This window comes from Phyllostomus hastatus, unplaced genomic scaffold (assembly GCF_019186645.2).
Source record: "Phyllostomus hastatus isolate PE091 unplaced genomic scaffold, TTU_PhHast_1.1 phas_scaffold_78, whole genome shotgun sequence".
Lineage (NCBI taxonomy): Eukaryota > Metazoa > Chordata > Mammalia > Chiroptera > Phyllostomidae > Phyllostomus > Phyllostomus hastatus.
The window spans coordinates 72,400,586-72,426,006 of record NW_025334041.1 but is presented as its reverse complement, the minus strand read 5'-3'; the positions used below and the strand labels follow the sequence as shown (position 1 = coordinate 72,426,006).

Here is a 25,421-nt window from a genome sequence, read left to right as displayed (position 1 = left end):
CTGGGTCCATCCTCTTGATGTGTGTTTGGCTTGGACCTACTTGTTTATCAAAAACTCAAATGTGCCCCCAGAGAAGGAGCATTTACAGTACTGAGAATATCCCAAAGAATGTGCCACCTTCAACAGCAAGGGAGCCCACCCGCAAAGCCTTCTGAAGTGAGAGTATAATCCCGCAGGGAGCAAGGCGAGATCCCTGGCCCACCAGGTGAAAGTTCTGGGATGTCTGCTTACAAACCAGGAGTAAGGTGTATCCTGGAGAGAAACTCACTACCAGGATACGTGTATGGATCGGGCAGGAAGGACAGGGGCTCTCACTGCACTCTCAGAGCAGGACTGGGACCTGGCCTCAGGGTGCAGTCAGGCCTGCCTGTGCTCTGGGCTTGCTCCTCCACCTCTGCACCGTTGGTGCCGGGTGCGGCCGGGCGGACTGCTGTGCTTGTGCCCAGCCTTGGGGGCACATAACCACATACATTCGTGTACCAGGTGACCTCCACCGAGGACTGGCTCCCACGGCTCTGGTGTGAGTGGACGTCAGGTACCTCCGAAGTGCTCAGCTCAACCTGTGGGGCAGGGGCCACAGGGACCCTTCTTCCTGTGCCCTCGGAAGCCATTTGTTTTCCTCTGTGCCCAGCCCTAGCGGGTCATTTCTGCTGGGTCTTCTCAGTGCGGATGCCGGACGCCCAGGCTGGGCTCTGTCATGAGTCTAGAACAGTGATTTTCAACCTTTTTCATCTCATGACGGACATTAACTAATTATTAAAATTCAGCAGCACACCAAAAAATGTATTTTTTTGCCCATCTGACAAAAAATACATACAATTTTGATTCATTCAGACCAGACAGCTATTGTTGTGCTGGCTGTTGTCATTTTTTGTCAATCTCAGGGAGGAGGTCGGTGCCCCTGACTGAACAGTCAGGTGCGGCATGTGTAAACGCACTTGCGGCACACCAGTTCTAGCTGAAAGCCACTGGTCTAGAGACAGCAGTGCGATCCCTCTCCCCAGCAAGGCCTTCCTTGCCACCCCACATACACACAGCTCGTTCCCACTGGTTTGTGCCCTCCTGGCCTCAGGGCCAGAAGCTGACTCAGAAAAGGGGATGCTGCAGGGGCTGGGTGGGGTCAAAGGGGCTGGCTGCTGGGGCTGAGCTCTCCCTGCAGATCCTCTGCTAAGAATAGAAAGAAGGCCCAAGATGTGGCTGTGCTGAGAAACCCCAGTCCTGAGCTCTCAAATCACAAATGCAGAAACCACAAAAGAGGAAGGAAGAAAAAAACCCAAGTTTTAATTTTTTTCCTCCCAATAGCTAGCTCCAGTGATGTTTATTACTCAGCCTGAGCTGGAATAACATTAGACAAAAATAGAAACAGCCTCTGGTTTTACAAAGCCTTTGTACAAATTCTGACTTTTCAGTTCATGCCAGGGCCCCCTGCTATGGTGCCAGAGATGCAGGGAGCCAGACAGAGCAGGGTCTGCAGAGAGGGCACATGGCCTTGACGCTGGACTCAGCAAAGCCAGGGACAGACAGTCAAGCATTTCGTTCAAACAACGCAGCCTGGCCGGCGACTTGGAGTTTCCTGTGTGGGGGTGAGCTGCTGGGGCCCTGGAGAGACCAATCTCAGGCTCAGGGCTAATCTGGTCGAGAAGGACATGTGGCCACATGCCAGCAGCCAGGCACCAGTGCTGGATGGGTGCTGGGCTGTGCCTTCCTGTGGCTGGCCCAGGGAAAAGAGCCTTGGGGAACTCTGCCCCCTGGGGCCGATGCAGCAGGAGGAGCAGGCTGTGGGCCTTTTTTTTTTTCCTTTCCAGAGCCCCAGGAATCCTGTGTGCAGGCACTGGCTGCTCACAGCTACGCACCCCTATGTTCCACCACAGAGGGGCCAGGGATTTTGCCTCTGAAGTCTCCTCTGCACAGGGTAAGGAAGGCACTGCGACCTCGGAGGGACTCGGGATTTGCGAACCTTGTTTATATCCTGAGATGGGGAGGAGCAGGGATGGTCAGCCACTTTCCTGGGAAAGCTGGTCCAGCCCAAGGCCAGCTGCTCTGTGGAACCCCAACATCATTGCTGTGCTCTGCACTGTCCCTCTGAACCACTGGGACTCTGGTCTCCTGGTCCTCTCATGTGAGGGGCCGGCCAGGCCAGGCAGATGGTGCTGTGGCGGCTGCTATCTCAGGGGCTGCTTAAGCTCAAACAGACCTGTCCCGCCCCTGACGACCTTCCCGACTACGAGGCAGGCTGAAGGAGACCTCAGCTCATCGTGGGATCCTGGGAGAGACACAAGCACTTGTTAGTAGTTGAGTGAGAAGCTGTGGGTGATGTGAGGGGTGGAGGCCCCACACCAAGACTAAGTGGCTGGGGCACCATGGAGGCCACAAGGACCAGCCAGAGTCTCTGGGGCTGACTGAGGTTACATGAGGCAGCACGGCTCCCAGGTTTGAGAGAGGAAGCCCCCTTTCCCTTTCCTTCAGAACCCAGAGGATTTCCTGTCTGCAGCCCACCCCTCCCCAGCTGCCTCCTCCAGTGAGATCTCACTGGCATGGAAGGCTCGAGGAAAAGCACCCAAGGAACACGCCCATCTGCACAGAGCAGATTCCGGAGAGGCCAAGGACACCGGCCTGCACACTGACCCATCATGGTGGCCTGCTTCAGGAACTGGAAGCTGGTTTCAAACGTCATCTGCTGCAGAGGGGACGAGTTTGACCGGATCCCAAAGCGGTTCAGTGGCTTGTAAACACCCTCAAAGCACATATAGTCGGCAACAAGGGAGAGATGGCGGGGATCAACCGCAATACCTGTCACATGAGCACCGACATCAGGAAAGAGTAAGCAGTGACAAGAGGACTTGGGGCAGAGCTACCTGATGTAAGTCAGCACACAGGCTCACATGTCAGGCCCCAGGGCTCTGCTCCAGCCCCATCGCCTGGTCCCTGCCTGACTCCACTGCCAGTCCTTCCCTTATTCCTGGTCACTAAACTACCTCCCATGCTCCCCGGCCATCCAGCAGCCCAGGAAACACAGGTTCCAGACGAGGGAGCACAAGACCCAACAGCACGTCTGCAGTCGGGAGCTGTCAGGCAGGAGCTCCCTCAGCGGATGGCAGAAGAGAAACAAGTGGTAGCTCTCGGTGATGGGACTCGCCACATGAGACAGAAACACAGGCCACTCCTTCCCATGTTCATTCTCAGGGTCTCCCACAGGCTACATGCTCGCTGCATCCCGACACTGCTGGACGACACCCTGGAATCTACCAATAGCTGTCCACAGCATCTCCTACCGTACACGGCAAACACGTCCTTGATCTCCTTCTCAATCACCCGAAGTGCAGCCTCAATGCCGTACGTGCTGGCCATCGCATGGATATCGTTGGAGTAGAGGCGGCGCAAATCCAGGACCTGGGGGAGGGAGGAGGGGCTGGTTGGGAGGGCCTGGCCCTGCGCGTCCTCCCACAGGCATGTGCCCCCGGCTGCTCTGTCTCTTTGTCTGGCAGTTAAGCACAACTGATGACAAAGTGGTGGCAACGTGGCAGAGAGCTGCTGACAGGACTCTGGGCAGGCCCCGAGGTCTGTCTCATTACCAGAGCTGAACAATGACTTGGTACCTGCTTCAGGGTCAAAGGTATTTTTATTTTGTTTATTTAATAGAAATACCTGTTTCCTAGGATCAAGGCAACCTGATAGGTGGGGGAGGTTCCCTAGCAGAGATACAAGCACCTGTCCAGGGCACACGCAGCAGGGACAGGCCAGCTCCACGCAGGTAACCTGGGCCGTTAGGGTCCAGTTCAGCTGCCCTGGGGGGCCCAAGGCAGCCCTGCGTGATGGCAGGCACCCCCCACCCCCACTGCTGAAGAGCTTGGAGACCCTGGCGGCTTGCCTGGCCTTGTTTAACAAACCCCACGAGGAGGACATGGAGCTCGCCCGGCCAGTGGCTGCCTCTCAGAAGGCTCGAGCCTTCCCACCCTGCCCTCTGGAGACGAATTTGGTGAAAGGCTCTGGGGCAGAAGGGGCCTTTGAGGGCAGCTGATGTGGAGCAGAGGTGTGCCAGGTGGGAGAGCTCTGCTGCTTGGTGTGGGCTTGAGGGCCATGGGTTAGAGGGGTCCTGCTCCTCAGCATTCTCTGGGGACTGAGAGAATCTCTGGAGACTGTGAGGGACTCCGGGAAGTGGAAAAGCCAGGAGAGAGCTCAGACGGAAGAGCGGGAGTGCTGGTGGGGCCGCTGGGGCAGGAGCGCGTGGCCTCTGCCAGCGCTGGGCGTGGGGGCCGGGCCCGGACCTCCTCAGTGCCCAGGGCCTCCTCTCCCAGACAGAGTGAGCTGCTCCCAGGCCAGCCAGTCAGCCAACTGTTTCTTACAACTATACTTTGGGAAGGTTTTGATTTCAAGGAAAAGCATTTGTACTCAAATTAGTTTGAGGAACTCAGGGTTAAAGGTCAGTAGGTTTCTGCACTGCAAGCTTTCACTAGGCTTACAAGCACTGCACACCCCAACAGGTGGGCCAGAGGTGCTAGCAGCTCAGGGGGGCCAGGGCAAAGCGGCTGGAGCCTCGCTTCTAGGGGCCTGAGGCTGAGGCGATGTGAAGACCTGTCCCAGGCCAGCAGACAGCCTGGACAGGGATGCGCACCTCAGCATACTTGAACATCTCTGGAAGGTTGATTCCTTCTGTGTTTAAGACAAGTTCCTTCTCGTTCTTGGTGGTGGTGGTTTCATTCAGGAGGCACCTCGTGATGCCCTTGGTCGCATAAATAACAGCACTGTTGGCCAAGGACATTACCAGGGAGCTCACATCGAAGGTAATACTCATTAGCGGGAGTTTCACTGTCACCTGCAAGAGGAGAAAAAGCTGAGCTGAGGGAGATGGCCGCCCTGAGCCTCACAAAGGGGGCAGAGGCCACGCTGACTAGGACCCACAGGGCATTCCGCCAAAGCCCTCTCATAAACACCTTGGCTAGGGACAGGTGGCCCTGCAGGGGGAGCTTGTAAGTGGGTCTGTATCCATGCACCCTGGGGGGCTTAACCAATGACACACAGCAGCCACCTGCAGTCTCCAGAGTGAGGTGAAAACGATGGAGCAATAATTTCACAGGTGTCAGTGAGAATGGTGAAAACCACGCTGCTCAACATCGCTCTGGATAGCCCTCCAATTACCACGAAGCACAACACACACAGTCCTGTGTGTGCAATCCTGGTCAATCTCTCCTCCACACTGCCATCTGGGAACCACTGGGCTAGGTCAAAGCACAAAAAAAGCCACCCTGTGGAGATGCCTAGGCATTCAAACCATCTGGCCTGTGAGGAAACAAGGCTGTCCCCAAGTTGGAGACCAGGGCAAATAAGAAATAAAGTACCCCTGCCTGCCTCTACGACAACGTCGAATACGTTAACACTCTGCTGTATGGAGGACTGACTGAGACGACATGTCTGAAAGCACCTACAGGGCCTGACAGATCAGACCCCACACAGAAGAGTTTCTTGAGAAACCAGAGAGAAGGCAAAGTCACATTTGCAGGCCACAATTTGGGGCACAGCATCCACAGCTGCCACCGCATTCTAAATTTAAGGGACCCGGGATTAAAAAGAGAGCAGCCAACTCTCCCTGCTGCCCTGGCCCCGCCCCACACCACCGTGGCGGCACCGACCCCACCGACCTGGCACCACAGGCTCTCCTCGCTGTCATACTGGTAGTCCTCTATGAACGGGTGGGCCTCCAGCACAGCCTGCACCCGGCGCTCCACGGCCTCCGCTCCCTCAGGCTCCTGGCTGCAGGGGGGCTTCTGGGACTGTCTCACGGGTGGAGCAGGGGGCGAGTTCTCTTCGGGGCCTGAGCTTGCCTCTTCTTCATCCAGCTCCTGGGCCCTGTGGGCACCTTCCCCACGGATGTTCCCTTCCTCTGGCATATCCTCATCGTCATTCTCCTCCCCCTCCTCTTCCTCGCTCTCATAGTCGACCTGGCAGGGGACAGGGCACAGGCTGCATCACTGGGGTCCCACCATCCATGCGGACTGGGCCTGAAGACACCACATCTGCCTGGCCCTCCCATGTCCCTCCTGCTGCATGCGGCCTGGGCTGCCTTCCTCCTTTCCACCCTGTCGCTCCCCCCAGGCACACCAGTCCTCCTGTCCCCATGTCCCCTCCTCTCCCTCACCTCGAGCTCTCTTTCCTTTGAATTCCCTCAGTCCCTCTAACTTGCCCCTTGTCCTTGCAGCCATCATGACAGCAGAGGGCTGTCTGGGGGGATGGGAGGAAAGTCTATTTTCACTATAAAAAAAAGAGGAAGCCTGACTTTGTCTCCTTGCCCAAGGCTGCTGGGTCTTTGAAACTGATTCAAATCCAGGGAGAGCCAGACCCAAAGGGCAGCCCTGGGATGGCACCCTGTTCAGCATCTACCCCGAGAACACCATCTCAGCTGAGAGGTGTGCTGGGCAGGCTGGTTTTGCTTCCAGATTCCTGAGAGGTTCCAGCAGATACAAAGGAGTAGCCTTATGTGTTGGGATGATCCCTTGGGTGTGACGGAGAAGGAGGGACGTGACCACAGCCCCTGCAGCCCAGCCAGAGTCCCCTCACCTCCTCCTCTTGCTTCTCCTTGCGTTTGACATCAGAGGCATCAGCATCTCCCTCCTCAGCTTCAGCGTCCACTATGTGTTCCTCCTCTTCCTCATCACCTTCCTGTTCTCCCTGTGATGTGAGGACAAAGAGGAAAAAGATTAGCTTCAACATCTAATGCCTAGCAAATCCATCCACCCAGCCACCAACCAGTCCACCTACTCTTCTCTCCACTCACTCATCCAGCCACCCACCCTTCCACTTACCCACCCTCTACCCACCTACCTAACCCAAGGCAACTATCCAGTATCTATGTTGTGTTAGCCTTGATTCCACATCTCCTAGACAGTCTTTGCATGTGCCAACTGCAAAATCGTGTTTAAAAATATTTTTTAGGATTTCTGGCCAAGATGGAGGCATAGGTAGATACACTTTGTTCCTCCCAAATCCAAAAGAAGGACAACCAATTAAAAAAAAAAAAAAGCCCCCAAATTGCCAGGAAACTGAACTGTATGGAAGTCCGACAACCAAGGAGTTAAAGAAGAAACATTCATCCAGACCAACAGGAAAGGAGATGGGCAGCTGGGGTGGAGAAGACACACTGCAAGGCAGCAGCTAGGGGACTAGGTGGGCAAGGCGGCGCCTGGCAGTCCCACATTCATGTGCAGGTAAACTAGGAGGAATAACTGGGGAGTGAGACAGACCATGCAACCCAGGGTCCCAGTGTGGGAAACTAAAGCCTGGCTATAAGAATCTGTGGGGTTACAGCGGCAGGAGCAACTCCCAGCCCCACAGGAGAGTTTGCTGGAGAGACCCACAGGGTCCTAGAATGTACACAAACCCACTCACCAAGGGATCAGCACCAGAAGGGCCCAATGTGCTTGTGGGTAGCGGAGGAAGTGACTGAAAGTGGGGTGGAAGCCAAGAAAGCAACATTGTTACCTCTCAGACTCCTCTCCCACAGGTAGTGCCACAACACAGCCACATGGGCTGCGCCCCACCCTGGCGAATACCTATGGCTCTGCCCCTTAGAGTGTAACAGGTGGGCAGAGACAAAGAAATACAACCTAAATGAAAGAATAGATCAAAACTCCAGAAAAAGAGCTAAGCAATAAGGATATGGCCAGCCTATCAGTTGCAGAATTCAAAATACTGGTAATCAGGATGCTCACAGAAATTGCTGAGTACTGATGCAAAATAAAGGAAGAAGTGAAGGCTATGCAAAGTGAAATGAAAAAAAATATATGGGGAACTAACAGTAAAGGGAAGGAAACTAGGGCTCAAATCAACAATTTGGAGCAGAAGGAAGAAATAAAACTTCAGTTGGAATAGAACGAAGAAAGAATTTAAAAAAATGAAGAGCAGCTTAGGAACCTCTGGGACAACTTGAAACATTCCAATATCAGAATCATAGGGGTGCCAGAAGGAGAAGAACAGCAGCGAGAAACTGAAAACTTACTTGAACAAACAATGAAGGAGAACTTCCCAAATCTGGTGAAGGAAATAGACTTCTAGGATGTCCAGGAAGCTCAGAGAGTCCCAAAGAAGTTGGACCCAAAGAGGAACACACGAAGGCACATCATCATCATCAAGTTACCCGAGATTAAAGATAAAGAAAGAATCTTAAAAGCAGCAAGAGAAAAGGAGACAGTTACCTACAAAGGAGTTCCCATAAGACTGTCAGCCAATATCTCAAAAGAAACCTTGCACGCAAGAAAGGGCTGGAAAGAAGTATTCCAAGTCATGAAAGACAAGGACCTACACCCAAGATTGCTCTCTCTAGCAAAGCTTTCATTTAGAATGGAGGGGCAGATAAAGTCCTTCCCAGATAAGGTCAAGTTCAAGGAGTTCCTCATCACCAAGCCCTTATTATACGAAATGTTAAAGAGACTTATGTAAGAAAAAGAAGAAGATCAAAAATATGAACAGTAAAATGACTCAAACAAACTCAACTATCAACAACTGAATCTAAAAACAAAAACAAAAACTAAGCAAACAACTATAACAGGAACAGAACCACAGAAATGGAAATCACATGGAGGGTTTTCAGTGGGGAGGGGGAGGTGGGAGAATAAAGGAAAAGGTACAGGGAATAAGAAATATAAATAGTAGGTACAAAATAGACAGGGGGAGGTTAAGAACAGTATAGGAAATGGAGAAATCAAAAAAGTTAAATGTACAAACCATGGATATGAACTAAAGGGAGAGGGAATGCTGTAGGGAGAGGGGGTGTAGGATGGAGGAGAATAAAGGAGAGAAAAAAATGGGACAACTGTAATAGCATAATCAATACTAAAAAAATTTTTTTTAAATGCCAAGACTTTCCAAGTCACTGAAAGATGATAGTGCAGAATATTGCTCCAAATATTTTGTTACAGGTGGAGACAAAGACAAAGAATTGTTTTGGTGGAATACTGAGCATTTGAAAAACCAAGTATTTATACCTTTCTCTTTCTGCCCTTGGCTCCTAGCTTCTTAGTCTCCTGAGATCACAGAACAGGCAGGGACCGTGCCAGTCTTTGTTGTGACCCCACCTAAGGCAGGCTCGCTGCATCAGCACAGCCTACTGCTGCACAGCTCCACAAACTGCTGGCTCAGACGACACTGCTGTCTGTCCCCATGCCTCCGCGGGTCCCCTGGCAGATGAGGTGTTATCACTGCCGGACTATTTTGCCTCCAGTGGCTTTTTCCTTTTTTGTCACTAAAGTCCAACTTGTCTGCTTCAAAATGTCTCTCTGGTCCCTACCAGTACCCTGTGGGCCTGAATTAATTGGGTCTGGGTAAGCCAAAAGGCAGAGAAAAATGAAACAGAAAAAGAACTTCCAAAAGCCCAGCAAGGTACCATTACTTTGTGTCTATCCTCAGGATAAAAAAAATCACTATGGAAGGGTCCTTGAGAGCAGACAGATGAACAACCTGGGGCCCTGGCCAGGGCCAGCCAGACCACACTGCCTCCCCTGCGTTGCCCACCACACCCGAGAAGTCACTGTTGCTTCTTGGCTCTCAGCACAGCAGATATATGCTAAGGTAAGTGGAGGGATGGGCCAATGCCAGCAAAGGGCTGAGGAGCGCTGAGAACAGCCATGGATCCTTCCCAGAAGAGAAGACTAAGTGAGCTGCCCCCCACTTTCCAGCCCTGGGACCCGCCCTGTACCAGTCCCCAAAGGCCCCTGGGGGATCCACTCACCCGATTCCTCCCTGACTCCCCAGTGCTGTCTAGATCCCGCTGGGTAGCTCTTCGAGCGTTCACACTTCTGAAAGCGGATGCTTTGTTACTCTTCTTCCTGATGGATTCCACCAGAGTTTTAAAGAACCTAAAGCAAGAAGAAAGCCATGCAGATCCGTTCAATAACAGTATCTCCATTCTCCCCTTGCTGCAGGGGTCAGATTTTCTGTCCAAGGACCTCACACCCACACAGGCTGACACTGGGGATTTATACTGCACATGAGGCCTGGCCTCTCCTTCCAGTTTGTTTTCTTCCGTCTCGCTGTTCCTGAATGGAGAAGAACACAGCCCGACAGGCCTGATCTGAGCACGTGGACCGCCACTCCCAGGGAGTGCAGCTCTGAGCACGCAGTATCCTGACCTCTAACTCCATCGTCTGTGAAGTGTGGGTGTTAGTATGCTTTCCGCAACCTTGTTTTAAGGATCTGGAAGTCACACTATGTCCAATACCTGTCATAGGGCCTGGCATAGCGGGTGCTCAGTAAATGACAGTTATTGGTGTGGCGGTGGCTGTCGTCTAGCAAACAGCAGAATCTACAGTAGGAGAGGGGAGGTCAGCAAGCACGAGGACCTTCCCCCTGCCCACCCACTGGCAGCTCCGGAAAGTGGCAATGCTGGGCCGACCAACCCCTGGGCCTGAAAGCTCCCACATCCAGTGTAGAAGTAAAAGAACTACAATGTGGAAAAGCTCACTGGAATCTCAAAGGCAGTGATAACTTACTCTGCGGCAATAAATCCTGTCATTAGGTTACAATCAAACCAATTTAAAAGAACCAATTCAAGCACCATCTAGGCGGCCTTTCCTGACCCCAGGCCCCTTTTCCTTCCTCCTGAGATATTTTTTATGCTCCCGCAGGGCTTCGTCACATCCCTCACTCCCCTGCTTCCCTGTTCACACAGTCTCTTGCCTGTCGACTTCATCGGTCAGAACAGCAGACCCAAATGGGCTGCTTTTAACTATGGAAAGTATCAGGTGCCTCCAGTGTCCTGGCAACCATCCGGTATTCTCTGAGCCTTTATCGTACCTATCATGTGCCCTGGGGCAAATCGAGGATAGAGGACAGGAGCTCAGAGTCTTAATTTCAGACGCAGGCGGGTCAAATGTTTATTATTTTGCTCATTATAAACAAAAAACCTGCTATTCTTCCTCCTATTTAAAAAAAAACTTTTAAAAGTTTACATGACTTTTCTGGGTTTTCTGCCTTTGGCAGAAAAGAGGCTCCTTACCCAGGACTCCAGGGTGGAGCTTAGTCACTAAGCACTGAGGACAAAGATGACAGGGCCAGGCTGGGCAGTGGGCAAGCTTGACTGTAGCAGGCACAATACAACTGGGAAGTGGGGGCCCAAGAGATGCTTCTGAAAGGACAGGCTCTGATTCAAGACCCTGTTCCACTGGAAACTGGAGAGGAGGGCCCCGATCTCACCTGTGCACTGAGCCCGCTCCCACCTCGTGCCTGGCCACTGCACAGAGTGGAGGAGACGAGATGGGGCGGATGGAGGTGGGCGAGCCAGGCCTGCACAGCAGCTACTCATCACCTCCCTCTGCTGCAGGGCTGCTGGTCTGACTTGGCAGGCCGTCACTTTGGGGCAATGTCACTCACCTGAGGCTCTTCCCCCAGCATTTCAAGCCCTTACAATGGTCCCAACCCCAATTACACACCTGCTCACACCACCTCTGTGTATGCTCTGGGCTCACACTCAAGCTGTTTGCTCTACAAGTAATTGTCCCAGCCCCTTATTTAACACTGGAGCTACATTCCCCCACACCAACCACCAAAAGGTTGGGTCCAAATACAGATGTAATTCTCCCAAGAGACCTTCCCTAATCTCCCCAGCTGGGGATCCTTCCTACCTTGTCTGCCTCTTTTGGTGAACAGGACTGGTGTAGAATGTGAGAGAAGGTGAAAAAGTAGACTAAACACCTGGCCAGGGAAGTGGCAGACACATTACCAGTGTGCTAGGGTTCTCCTGGAGGTGCGAACAGTCTGCCCTTCTGTGACTTTGCCAAGAGCAAGGGGACTGAAGGCCCACAGTGACTGCGCTAGGAAGGGCTGTTTGTCAGAATGTGGCAACTGGAAGTGAAAAGGAGGGGAAGGCTGCGCAGAAAGCTCCACTCCACCTAAATAATTATAAACAGAGAACATGACCCTCGGCTGTTTCCGAAAGCGCCTGGCAATGGCCCCACCACCTGCTGTTTTCAAAGTCAGACTCACAGAGGCGATGACTGTAGACAGCCAACTTGGTCAACTGACGGCAGGGGCCCTGAGGCCAGAACTTAAGCCCCCTGCCTCTGGTTCAATGCTCTTTCCACTTCATCTCCTCCAGCCCATCTTCCAGATACTTTACACAAGTATTCAAAGGGACAGGTGACAGTACTAGTACCGAGGGGGGCTCAAATGCTTACATATCTCCCTCTGGGAAAGTGTCTCTGTGTATCTGTTTTGGTTTGTTTCCTACCTGTGTCAGAACAGTCCCATGAACCCTGTTGGTGGGAATGTAAACTGGTGCAGCCACTATGGAAAGCAGTGTGGAAGGTCCTCAAAAATTTAAAAGTGGAACTGCCTTATGATCCAGCAATTCCACTACTAGGTATCAACTGAAAAATCCAAAACACTAATTCAAAAAGACAGAAAAAAAGAACGAAACCTGCCCTGGCTGGTGTGGCTCAGTGGATTGAGCACTGGCCTGCGAACCAAAGGGTCGCCAGTTTGCTTCCCAGTCAGGGCACAGGCCGGGACGGCAGGCCAGGCTGGGCCCCAAGTAGGGGGCGGGCGAGAGGCAACCACACTGATGTTTCTTCCCTTCTCTTTCTCCTTCCCTTTCAAATAAATAAAAATAAAATATTTTTTTAAAAAAGAATGAAATCTTGCCATCTGGGACGACCCACATGGACCTAGAGGGTACGCTAAGCGAAGTCACTCAGACTGAGGAAGACAAATGCTGTGTGCTTTCCCTTCTAAGTGGACTCTACAACCAAACCAAACCTAACTGGGCTCACAGAACAGATGGGTGTTCCCAGAGGAGTGGGGCGGGGTGAAGTGGATAACGGGGATTAAGAAGTATAAACTTCCAGCTATAAAATAAATAAGTCGTGGGGATATAACGTACAGCCTGAGGAATACAGCAAAAAATATTGTATTAACTTTGTAAGGCGACAGGTGGCAATGAGACTTGTTGCGGTAACCATTTCACAACAAATATCACACACACAAATATCCAGTCACTTTGTTGTACACCGGAAACTCACTGATATTGTATGTCAGTTATTCCTGAATTAAAGAACAGTGTCATGATCTCACAGCTGGGAGAGATAAAGGGAAGAAAGGGAGGGAAGAAGAGAGAAAAGGGAGTAGAAGAGAGAGGTGGGGGAGGGGAGGGAGAAAGGGAGGAGAAGGTTTCCTGTGGGCAGGGTTACTCTTTTACAAGCACACTCCCATTTCCTGGGTCTGCAAGAGGCCCCAACGGGCGCTTCACTGCCCAGACCCGACAAGGGCAGTCCAAGCCACACCCAGTCCACGTGCCGCTGCTTCCCTCATCTTTGGCTCATTCTGCTGAAGTCACAGAGTAGCTCCACCAGGAGCTACTGTACCCAGCTTTGTTTGTCACAGCCCTTCAAGCCACACAAGAAAACACAAAGTAGGAACAGAAAAGGTATTTCACTGCCAGGAAGGAGCCAGGACTGTCCCTCGTCAAAAAGAAATTTTTAAGAAGTGATGGATTTTCAACTCCCCAAGATAGGGCGAGTAAAAAAGAAATCTATACACGCCCTGCTGCACGCCTCCTGCAGACCGACCTGCTCCACAGGCCTTAAATGACTGGAAATGAGGCAGATCATCCAATGCCACCTCTTCCGCTATTTCTCAAGTGGCCATGTGATCCTAATTCCCATCTCTCAGAAAAGGGCTGCCTGGCCAGCACAAACGTGAGGGGTCCTTGGAAAGTACGTTCCTCCCTGTTACTTAATGAGCTGGCAGGCTGGTGCACAGGTGGATCTCCCGTGACACGGCTCAGCAACACGAGAGCATGGGCCCACCTGACAGAACGAATCTTCTTTACCCAGGCAGACAGTGATGCAGGTGTTCCCTGAAGCCCAGCCAGCAACACTTTCACCCAGGGCTCATGTAAACAGGGACAGGATCTGCCTGGTCAGTGATGACAATCCAAAGGTCTTCAGGGTTTCACATCCAAGGTCACCTACCACAGCTCCCACTGGCCTAAATGCCACCTGTTTAGAGGGCCAGACTGAAGCCAGCTCACGCCTTCAGGAGAGAGGAGAGAGGGCCCAGGGCAGATCAGGCAACCTCCCCTGGCCATGCTGCCTTGTGACCTGACGCTAATGGGAGTCACTCAGTAAAGGCTGCTGGGACAAAGGAATGCAGTGGACTTTCTGCCTCTACTCTGCTGCCGCCGGTTCTCTGTTTCTGCCCAGCATGGAGAAGACCTGACCAGTGGTCTAAGTTAGAAGCTGTGGTCAGTGGTCTGCGCCCAACTCCTGCCAACAGACAGAATCTATTTGGGCCTCACCAGGATTTTAAAAAGATGTGTTAGTTAGTTGGTGATGTTTAAAAATTAGGAGACTTATTTATGAAAGCAAAAGCAAGTAACTAAACCACCAAAGACAGAAAAAAGATTGGGGATGGGGTCTTTTTCTCTTTTCTTTTTTGAATCAGAAGATCTGGCCCATGTTCCCACCCGCGGGAGGCAGGTTCTGCACACTCCAGCCTGCCGCAGGCTTCCAACATGCCTCACGGGCCTCTGCTACCTGCGGGCCCTGCAGTCATTTCAGTTTGCACCCACCATCCTGGGCAGCTGGCTAGTCCAAAGGGTTTCACCCGCTCTGCTTGGCTGGCCCCACCCTCCCAATGCTGTGTACTCCGCATTGTGGCTTGTGCTTTTCAAATGCCCAACGGTGACTTGAACCTGAGAGAAAAAGGATGTTCATTCTCCCTACCAGAAGACAACTAGAATTTCCCTCTGAGGAGTGGAGAAAACCCTAGTTATAGAACTGGCATTTATGAGCAGCTGGCCACTCGCATACTGCTCTTAACAGGATGTAAATGGATCAAGAACTGCATTACGTGGCCTGGAATTACATCATGTCAAAAATTAACACCAAGCGCTGCACCACTGCAGCACCACTGTGATGGGGCTCTTTTCTCTTTTAGAGGACACATACTTCCAAGTCTCAGAGCTTACAAACCCGAGAACACGAGACTCATCAACCAGAAGGAACAGGGTTTAGGAGGTGGTATGTGGTCAGTGCAGTCACACCTGCAAGACACAGAAAGTGTGCAGTTTCCAGATTAGCCTGCAGGGCCTGATGTTTTCCTGAGCACTTCCCCCAAAGAACTAATCTGTGCGCACAGCCCTCATCTCTGAGAGTCCCGCAGCCAGGAGGGCTCAAGATCCACGACCAAGTCCAGCGACAAATCAGCCTGAGTCCTGACCTTGTTTCCATGAAGTGCAGAATGTCCTCAGGTCTCAGGCACTTCTCTTGCTGGTAATACGCATGGGGCAGGAACTGAAACCGCAGCTGGTACACCCGGAACTTGTTCTGTTTTTCTCCCATCTGGAAGGACTCTTGAACATCGATTTTCTGCAACACCTAGAACCAGACACACAGGGAGAACCCAATTTGCCCAGGTACCAAGGCATTACAAGTGGGTTACGGAAAGCCTGAGGACTTGGAACAGGATGGAACCAGTTTCTTTGGGGCCAAAATCCCAAAGCAACTCCCACAGCCTACAGGTCACCCCCAGAGAAAGGCTGCAGAAGGTGGGCCATGGGCTCTGGCAGGGCTAGGCTAGGAAGTGTCTGTATTTTTAAGGCACAGGAGAATGCTACATAGCTAATGCTTACTTTTACAGCTTGCTGACCCATCCCTGCTCAGCACCTGGCAGAGAAAGCTTCCCTCTCATTGGTGGGAGTCTGAGGCCAGGGCCTGAACCACCAGCAAAGCTATCCTTCATGGACAGAAGGACACAGGAAAAGGCTTGCCCTGTCTGCAGCGGGGCTGAGAGACACTTACCTCCCCTAAGCACACCCTGGTGAGCTGCCTCCTCAGGCTTTTGACTCTCTTCAGTGCCTTTCTGGTGTTGAGGACGGGCACGCTCATCATAGGGGTCTTGATGTTAGCGCTGGCCACCATGAGAATCTCCCTCAACCTGTCAGAGAACAAGGGCAACTGATCACAAAGAGGCACTCAGATTCCCTACCTGTGTGAGGCCTTTCTTGTCAGAGCTCTTTGGGATCTGAGAGCAACCTTGGGGTATTGCAGGGAAAAGTCCTAGCTTGGCCCCGTGAGTGACAGCAAGGGACTGTCCCATCAGTTTCCTCCACTGGAGCGTGGCTCCTCAGGGACAGGACTGTGTCTTATTCTTGTTTATCACCTGTGCCTTGCAAACAGCGGGTGCTCACCAAGAACTTACGGAATGAATGAAAGGTAATTGGTGTCTGCTGTGCTCCTACTGGGTGCAGGCACCATGCTCCAGGCCTTGCCAACAAGCTCAGCCTGACTGCACAGTAGGGTGGGCCCCTCACAGGCAAGGATCCTAAGGCTAAGGAAGCTAAGGAACCTGTGTGAGAAAATGGCAAGGCCAGGCATCAAATGCAAGTGGCCCATTCTTTCCTCTCGCCTACTGGCCACCATCCTGATGGATGCACACATTTCCCCGAAGGGCCAGGGCCACTGTGGGCCACATTTTAGGTGGGTGGTGTCCCAGAGCTGGACAACGAGGTGGCACAGAATAGGGCTTGTGAACATCATCTTCCTGAGTCCTGATGCCAGGAGTATGAGGGTTTACAACCATCCTGTGTTACTCTGACATAAGAGTTGGCAAAGGGGTAAGTGGAGATTCTAAGAGGCCACCCACAGAAACTGCACAGAAAAGCCGGATTCTGGAAATGCCAACCCTGATCCTCACTTTGCTGAGACCCTGTCTTTTAGTCAGGCACCCACACGCTAATCAAATGAGTTCTTCCCCAGAAGTGGGCTAGGGTAGACCCCACATCAGGCACCCTCATAGCCCACCTCGGAATGCCCAGGGTGACGTTCATCTCGCCTCTGCCGGCGAAGTGGAAGGTGTTCAGGGTCATCTGTGTGGAGGGCTCCCCAATGCTCTGGGCAGCCAGCAGGCCCACCGCCTCGCCCGGGTCACACAGTGAGCGCTGCCACTTCAGCTGCAGCAGGGTCCTCAAACTGGAAACCGAGCAGGGGACAACAGAGGTCAGGAGCAGACACCACCCTGCTAGAATGCTCTCAGGGGGTGTCTTCCCCCCACCCAAAACTAGGGTGCATAGAACTATTCCCTCTCCTTTCTGGGCTGGTAATTACTAACAAGTGATCCTCTAACCCTTAAATTCCTGCTAGTGACCCTGAAATGTCCTAAATCACCCAGCACAGATCCCAGAGGGGTGACTAAAGCGCTAGATGTCTGTGCTCCAACTGCTTGTGTTCTCCGAGAATATCATGCGTCCACACTGCGCCAGTACAGACCCCTGAGCAGTAAGAATGTCTAAGCTCACCAGTCACACTTTCCTTTGTTAGTTCCTTCCCCCCCTAGTGGGGACAGTTTGGAGAAGGCTTAAACCTCCTGCTGTATCAACCAGAAAGAGGTTCACTGAGCAATTCCAGGGATTTGGGGGGCAGGTGGCAGGTGGCAGGTGTGTTTATTTTCTCAATTAGTGCAAGTGGCTGCCACATCATAGTTATGTGTGCTTTAAAATTTTGTAATCACAAGCCACCTTTCCTTTTAGAGCCGCGGGAATACTGGAGTACCCCCACACACGGAACAAGGAAAGGCTCAACAAATGGAGACTAAGCGGACAAATGTGTGAATGCAGAAGAAATCAACAAAATGTTTCTATGCAAGTTCTTTTTAAAAGTCAGACTTTTCAGAACCTGATGTGTCTTCTCTCCCAATTACTTCAATCCAGTGAGGTTTGCGCACCTCAGTATTCCTGTCAGAAAAAACCCTCAAATGCTCCCAGAACTTTGGAGTTGCACCTGGAGCTTGCTGCTTGCTAACAGGTCCCCTGCAAGAGCCACTGAGGCAGAATCGCCGTCCCGTCTCAGCCCTGCAAGCCCACGTGATGCTCCCCAGAACCGACCTCTCCACACCGCTGATGTGCAGCTGGAAGGAGGACCAACATGGACTCTCGGAGAGTAAACAGCAGCACCCTGAGCTGCAGGGGAGCAAGTGAAGGGGCTGGGGGATCCAGGACTTCCTCTTTTAGGCAAAGCCCCACTGGGAGCTGTGGTAACTAACCAGCATGGCCTATTCTATCTGGAACTCTCTGAGGCCTGGCTGGAAGAACCACTTTAAGGGGTAAAGAGAAAGCCCCATCACTCCCATCTAGGGGAAGACCATCTAGGTCTTCCCCTCCAGTATCTGTCTCTGCTCTTGCCCCTCCGGAGTCCCATCTTCTGGCTGCAGTCCCTGGACTGTGTCACCCTCTCCAGGCACCTGGCAGGTTTCACTAGGGGCAAGACAAGCAGCCAGGATACAGCAGGTGATCTCGGTCTTCCAGCTGTTCAGGCAAGGCTTCATGAACGACGTGGGAAGGACCCCTGACTACCCCTCAAGACCAGCCCCCAGCAGGCATTGCTGTGGGGGCGCTTTGGATGTTTTAACGCCATTGAGGCTCAGTGGCGGTTCATGTCTGGCTTCCCACTGCCTAGACCACAGGATTTTTTTTACTGGTTTTATTTGTGTGTGTGTGTGAAAATATGCAAACTGAGGACAACTGTGTGGTCCTTCTTCCTTAAGGCTTTGAAACCTGAAGCTCAAAGGACCATTCGAGTAATCAGACCCAACTCCTCACAAAAGGCTAAGACACAGGTCATGAGGGGGTGAATGATTCACTCTCAGTCACAGAGCTGGCGGCCACTGAGGGGCAGTTGGGCTCCCCGACTCTCAATTAGCCACACCCACCACACCAAACTGAAGAGAGGGGCCATTTCTGCAAACCTCTGTCCCCAGGGCTCTCTGTCCTGGCCCAGATGAAGATGTCCGCTCCTGCCTACCTGCTCTAGTCTCCTGTCCCAGGGCCCCAGGGCTTGCAGGGTGCCCTTCTGCTTCACTCCCCTCCCTCCTGCTGGGGTATCGAACCCAAGAGGCTGCCCTTCTCTTCTGGAGTGGGCAGGGAAGGGCCAGACAGCAGATTTTCCCCTCTGCACGTACCAAGCAACAAATCAATGCCATTACCTGTCAAGAGAAAGATCTGACTTCTCAAAACTCTTCTCTGCTTGAGATGCCCACTCACAAATATAATCATCCACCCTTTTTTCAAATGTTTCTGACACCGATGCAAAGTAGATATCTGGGCGCCAGACAGACAGACTGGGGTCTGGACACGGAGCTGCCTTCTTCTGGTACTTCCTTCGGCTCTGCTCATCTAACTCGCTCCACATCCTCAACACCTGCAAGGAGGGACGGGGCTCAGCCACACTGGAGGATGCCAGGAATGGCTCCACTTCCTGGACACCCAGTAGGATAAGGAGAATCAAAGGCACTGGCTTTAAGTGAGAGTGGGGGAAACAGACAAGAGTCCTGACTGTGGTGAGAAAACCAACTCAACATTTAAAATAGAGAGAAGTGGAACCTATCTTAGGGCTGGCTGCTTGACTGCCCTTCTAGGGGCTCTTCGTCCTGGCCCATGCAAGCACAGGCTGGGTGACTGTTAAGTTAACGTCCAAACCAGGGTTCTTTTAGGGTAAGACAAGGCACTGTTAATAGTAACGCTAGGATAGGGGGCGAAGCTGGGACTGCCCTAGGCTAACCAGGACCATCACAGTGAGCCAGGTGATCCCTGTCTGCCCCTCCCTGGCTTTCACACCCCCTGTACCCCAAGGCTGTCCCACAGCAGCTGCTTCAAAGTACCCCCTGCCCCCCGGGTCCCAGCAGCGGAGGGGAAGGTAAGAGAGGGAACCCTGGCATTCACCTCCCACCCTCTCTAAGGAGCCTCTGTCCATAGCCACGGCCCTGCTCCTTCATGCCTGGGTGGTGGGGAACCAAAGGTAACAGTCCCAGCTAGTTTCCTTGAACCCTGCACACACCTTTGCAGACTGCCCTCCTTAAACTAATATTTGAGTACTGCGTGTTTCCTGACAGCAAATGAAGCCAGACTTCATTATAATACCTTCTATTAGGGAGACAACCCCTCACTCCCTCACCTCCTGGCTGAGGCCTATATGTGCTAGCCAGGTGGCCCCCCCCCCGCCCCCCCTCCCCACCCCGCCATTACCTGGTGAGTCCCAGGGCTGCGGCCGAGCGGATTTGCGTCCTGGAGGTTCAAGGCTTTCACAGCTGCCTGAACTTTCTGGGAATAACTCAAGAAGGCACCTCTTCTCTGCGGGGTGTTGGGATGCTTGCTCTGCCATTTTTTGATGGCTCTGAAGTGGCGGAGAGCTCTTTGGGGATCTGCTCTGGATAACACTTCATGGAGATGCTTCGATTTCATTATTACCTACATACATGAACAAGCCACACACACATACACAAGACCAGAGAGATGGAGGCGTGACTCGAGGGCCATGTCACACAACTTCATGGGAGCAACATGGCCTGTGTGAAGCTGTCACCACATCTTGTAGAGGGTCCTCACTCTATGCAAACCAGACTTGGGAACTCTTGGGAGACATGGTCCCAGAAGCTGAGCGGGTGGGGGAAAGAATGGCACACACAGAGCTCCTTCAGGACACAGGGGAGTTTGTAGGAAGGAAGGACACAGGAAGGAAGGACAAGTGATGCCCCAAAGCTCTGAGGCAGGTGCCAAGACAGAAAGGAGCCAGCACCAAGTGCGACCTTAATCTGGCCACCTGCTGCGGGACTCTGGATAGGCCACATCAGCTTCAGTTTCCCACCCAACAAAGTGGGGTGACTGCTCAGTCAACCGTGACGGTCATTCCTGAGGCAGTGAGGTATGGCGTGAAAACCACACACCTGTGTCACGGGTGTGGGTTCGATCGCTGGCTCTGCTGCTTACCAGCCACTCACTGCAGCTCTGGTCCTCAGCTGCCTCAGCTGTGACACGCATAGAGGAAGGAAGACCCCCTTCTCTAGGTTACAGTGAGGGAGAGACCCAGACACTGTCCACAGCGTGCTTACGTTAGGGTCCCGCAAACGCCCCCCACGGCAGCTGTTGTTCTGGAGGCACTCATGCCCTTCTGCCATCTCAGAGTCCATAGACAGGGTATAAAAATGGCAAGTGTTTCACCGCACTGGTGCTTTATAAACTCTTTCGCTCTGTCCTCTATGATCATTATAACTGGGGGCAAAGCTCAGAGTGCCCACCACCCCTGGCTGCTGGGGGTCTGGCACCCACCTCATAGTTGCTGGCGAGGAAGGGGAACTGCTTGGGCTGTAAGAACTGCGTCTTGGGGATGTCCAGGCCGTCCTCCCCATATAGGAACTGCACGACACTGCCATCGCTATCGCGGACTGTCAGGTCATACTGGACAACGAGACCCTCCAAATGCTTGATGATGCACCTGTATGGAGACCTGTCTCAGGGCCCACCAAGCTCACCATTCCCACGGTGGGGCTGGGGGGAGGCAGCGGGAGGTGGAAAAGGGACTGCTGTTCTACAGTGAAGCTCCACTCCAGGACTGTCGGCCTCTAAGGCCCCAGGCTCTGAGCCACAGTGTCTCCCAGCAAGCGGCTGCAGCCGTGTGCCTGACAAGTTGGCTGCCACTGCTGGGCCCTAGCTCCCACCTCCAGCCCCCGCTGCCGGGACTACCGCCTGCCCTTTCACTCTGCCACCCAGGGCTCCCCTGCGACTACTATCCTTATAGCCACAAGGCAGGCAAAGCAGTGGGGCTGTCTGCCCACCCAGTGCTTCTCCAAAGCTGTCAACCCAGAGATGCTACCAGTCAGAGACACTAAAAAGATATTAGAACTAAATGCAGATGTGATATCCCAAACCCAGAACTCTTTCCCCTTGGTTATCCCAGTGGTCAGCCACGTGCCTCAACCTCCCCCCTCTGCTGCCCTGGTGCTGGCCCCTTACCTTATCTCTGGTCACTCTGCCTTGGTTTCTCCTCCTGCCACTTTAAGAGGCTTCCTAAGAGCCACTGTTTCCCCAAGCTCCAAGGACAGAGCTCAGTGCTAGTCACCACTGTATTGTTGGCGCCCAGCCCGCCTGGCAAGGTTGATGCTGAGCACCCATTTCCTCTCTGCTGAAAATGCTGATGTGTGAGGTGCCGGCGCCCTGCTCGGCTCTACTCGCTTCACAGGGCTCCAGCTCTCAGCACAGCACAGGCCTCCCCAGACTGCATCTCCAGATCTCTCCCACACTTTGGGCCTCATCTAAGGGCCCACTGAAACGCATCTACTTGAATATCCTGCTGCTGCCCCCTCACGCCACCCACACGTTGCCTCCCCTCTGCAGCCTCTTGCTTTCTGTCACTGAGGCCCGAAAACTCAGCTGGGTCTGGCGCTACCCTGCCTCTTAGTCCTAAATTTTAGCCAGTTGTCCCCATATCTTTGTCACATCTGCCTTTTTCTTCCCACTGCCACTCTCTGGAGGCAGCCTTCCAACCTCTAGCCTGTACCTCCGCCACAGCCAGACCAGCCTCCTCCACCCTCCGTCTGAAGCCCCGCACCTGCCTTCTCCCCCAGGGGCCCCCGCCAGCAGATGGGTCCTGAGGTGTCTGTGCCCTCTGTCCAACAGCTTCTACTCTTCTGCTCCAGTCAGGGTCCCAACCTGCACTCAAATGACCTTGAGTACTCCCACCCCCAGACTTAGCCAACCATTTGTTTTCTACCTTTTTCTACACTTTCTCACATCAATGTTTCTCTCTCTCTCCCTCCCTCTCTCTCTCAGAGCAATGAAACAATGTCCTCAGGTGAGGATTAAAAAATAATAATAAAGTAAATTAATAACTAAAAGGATAGAGGTGGGGTGGGTGTCTCCCCTGCTCAGGGAAGGAACTGGCGGTGCGACCCACGACCCCAGAGGGGAGCTCACCCCACTGCATGAAAAGCTACCAGCGGGGCAGATGGCTCCTCACCGAAAGGCCATCCCCAGGGGCTGAGTCGAGGGCAATGGACCAAAATAAGGCTGCAGCCTGGGGGAATCTGGAGCTCGGAAGCAGGAGAAAGGAGAAAGCTAGGGTAGACAGGCAGGGGCAGACCTTTGCGGGGGATAAAGGACGGAGCCCTGACCTCCTGTCCAGGAGTCAGCTGAGCGCCTTGAGAATGTAACTTCAAACCAGGCCTGCAAGGCGTAAGGACTTATTTCCCAGTCTCCCCTTTTCCCACTGCCTTCCCACCAGCACCAGTTCTCTGGGCTCACGGAAATCCGTTACCGAAAAACACCACCCTGCCTGACAGGCATTCTGGAGTAAGGCCTTCTTCGGATTTAAGCTCCACTTCCTCCAACCTGCTCGAACAGGCCAGTCCGAGTGGCTCCTTGTTTCTTTCCTCCCAGAGATAAGAGAAAACAAGCAGGTCTGTGCTGGGAAACCCCGAAGTGACACCTGCATCCAGAGAAACTGTAACTCCAACCACAGACTTACAGGCAGGGCCCCAGCCTGGCACCCTCTCCGTCCCGGACTGCCGAGCCCTTCTAGGGCGGAGGGCCACCCCACCACTACTGAGACCTTTCCCACACCCGTAACTCCCCCCGAAACTCGGGGGCCCCTGGGCTAAATCTCTGAGCGCATGTGCTATTATTAATCCTTTAAAAGGGGAAGAGAAGAATATCTGCTATTTTTTGTCTTAGGATAACCACAGAAATTGTAAAGAAGTTTTTTCATCCAAAGATATTCTAAGTGAATTGTTACTGAAAATGTGCGAGATGACTGACATGAAGGGTACTGGGACGCTGATTCCATCTAAAGGTAGCAGAGCAGGTGTCTTTTACCTCTGGAGGTAGCCGGAGCGGCTGGTTTTCACAGCGGTGTCGACCAGACCCTCTCGCCCCGCCATGCAGTGGAAGAAGAACTCCTGTGGGAGAAGCGGGACCCAGGTCCCGGAGGCGGCAGTCAGGACAGCATGCTCCGGAAGAGTGGCTCAGGCCAACGTCTCCGGCAGTCCTGCCTGATCTCCTAGGGCCCATGATGGCTCCAATGGCCCCAGTGACTTCTGTCCCCACCCTCCTGCCCCCGTGGTGACTGTTGTCTTGTCCTGCCCGAGAGCTAAGGGACAAGAGGATGACACATAATAGGTCCTGTTTAGGGGCCAGGTGTCTGCCTGGCACGCCCTCCTCAGTATTACACCCTACGCCCCATTTCCCGAACAGAAGAGGCACTGGTGCTCGTCCCTGTTTGGTTCAGCCCACACGTCTGAATTCTACTTCCCATGGTGTCCACAGAGGTACAGAGTATCTTCCACACTTTCTGACTGCAACCCACAGTCAGAAACACATTTACAACAGTAATCAGCAAATAGGTATGCATACGCATAAATGTGTATAAAGATACATAACACAAACTAGGACTTCATGAAACCACTCCATCCTTTATGCTCTCTTCCCATCCTGTCCTCTTTTCATTACATAAAGAAATGCCAGTCACTATCTATTATAATGATTTCATGACTTACTAATGGGTCGCAACCACAGTTTAAAAAATCCTGGTCTACATCAGCCCTCTACCATCCTTCACCAGAGGCCATGGCCGATCACTGGAGAATCGACATGGAATCACGGTAAAAGCCCCTGGATCAGCTGACAGCCCTGAAACAAAGAGTCAATCTTGTCCACAGACTAGACTTAGCTGTCTGACCGTAACGGTCATCGCTGCAGAAATGCGAGGCCAGGCAACCAAACGTGCTAACTTTCAAAAAGCCACTTCTGATGAGTCTGAAGAGCAACCCTCCTCTTAAGAGAGAATTCTGTTGTTGGTCAAGGGTACACTAGACATTCACTGCGGCTAGGCATTTTTCCCACTGTGAAGGAGGAGCCGCGGGAAGTTCAGTTGGGGCTTTGTGAAATAAACCTCCGTGGTGATCCCTTCGGCAACTGAGAGCACCCGGTGAGGGGTCTCCCTTTCCCCCGTTGCCTTCAAATGCAGGTAAGAACTGGTTAAGCCAGGGAGCACAGCAGGAAAAGGTGGAACTGAGATTCGCCTTATTCATCTTTTCATTTATCAGCAGACGCTCACTGAGCTCCCAACGCTGTGCCAGGCTCTGGCGTCACAATGGTGGACCTGCCATGGTTGTGTCCTTATGGTCTTCATGGGGCTAGTGGGTAAGCAGCAAATGGCTGGGTATTTATTACTTGGTTGTCCTGGCTCAAGGCTGTTGGGCTGAGTCAATGCCCTACTACCAGCGGGCCTAGAAATAAGGAGAAAAGCCAAAAGGAAAACCAGAATACATACGGGAGGCTTGATACCGGTGAGAAACCTGCCAGTGACAAAGCCGCCAGCCCTGGGGGTAAATTCGTAAGGCTCAAAGCAGGGCAGTGACTTGCCAGATGCCATCAGTGGGGGTCTCCGGCCTTCCAGTTCAATCTGACCCAGAAGGCACGAGATCTGGAGGGAAGGAAACCCAAGATCGACACAATGCTTTGTCCCAGCAGGAGAGGGAGGGCCTGCTCTTCAAAAAAACAAAAACAAAACAAAACAAAAAAAACTGTATGGAAACTGAGTTCTTAAAGGCCAACCTAGATTTATGAATGAACCAGGGAAGCCTATGTTTCAAGAAAATAAATCTTTTTCCCT

General features: G+C 52.6%; 1 protein-coding gene across 1 annotated transcript in view; it reads right to left on the bottom strand.

Moving 5' to 3' along the window:
- Nucleotides 1–1,257: 1,257 nt before the first annotated feature.
- POLR1A (RNA polymerase I subunit A) overlaps nt 1,258–25,421 on the bottom strand; it is an 88,202-nt gene continuing 64,038 nt past the window's right edge. Inside the window, exons 20-34 of the mRNA XM_045827947.1 lie at nt 25,080–25,232; nt 23,624–23,706; nt 21,083–21,248; nt 20,003–20,224; nt 18,964–19,178; nt 16,788–16,955; nt 15,786–15,921; nt 15,205–15,362; nt 9,719–9,845; nt 6,553–6,663; nt 5,637–5,936; nt 4,613–4,813; nt 3,273–3,390; nt 2,626–2,790; nt 1,258–2,263 (exon numbers count right to left, since the gene is read on the bottom strand). Of these exons, the coding sequence (XP_045683903.1) occupies nt 2,163–2,263; nt 2,626–2,790; nt 3,273–3,390; nt 4,613–4,813; nt 5,637–5,936; nt 6,553–6,663; nt 9,719–9,845; nt 15,205–15,362; nt 15,786–15,921; nt 16,788–16,955; nt 18,964–19,178; nt 20,003–20,224; nt 21,083–21,248; nt 23,624–23,706; nt 25,080–25,232 (2,424 nt within the window). The 3' untranslated portion in view covers nt 1,258–2,162. The remainder of the gene's footprint in view (nt 2,264–2,625; nt 2,791–3,272; nt 3,391–4,612; nt 4,814–5,636; nt 5,937–6,552; nt 6,664–9,718; nt 9,846–15,204; nt 15,363–15,785; nt 15,922–16,787; nt 16,956–18,963; nt 19,179–20,002; nt 20,225–21,082; nt 21,249–23,623; nt 23,707–25,079; nt 25,233–25,421) is intronic.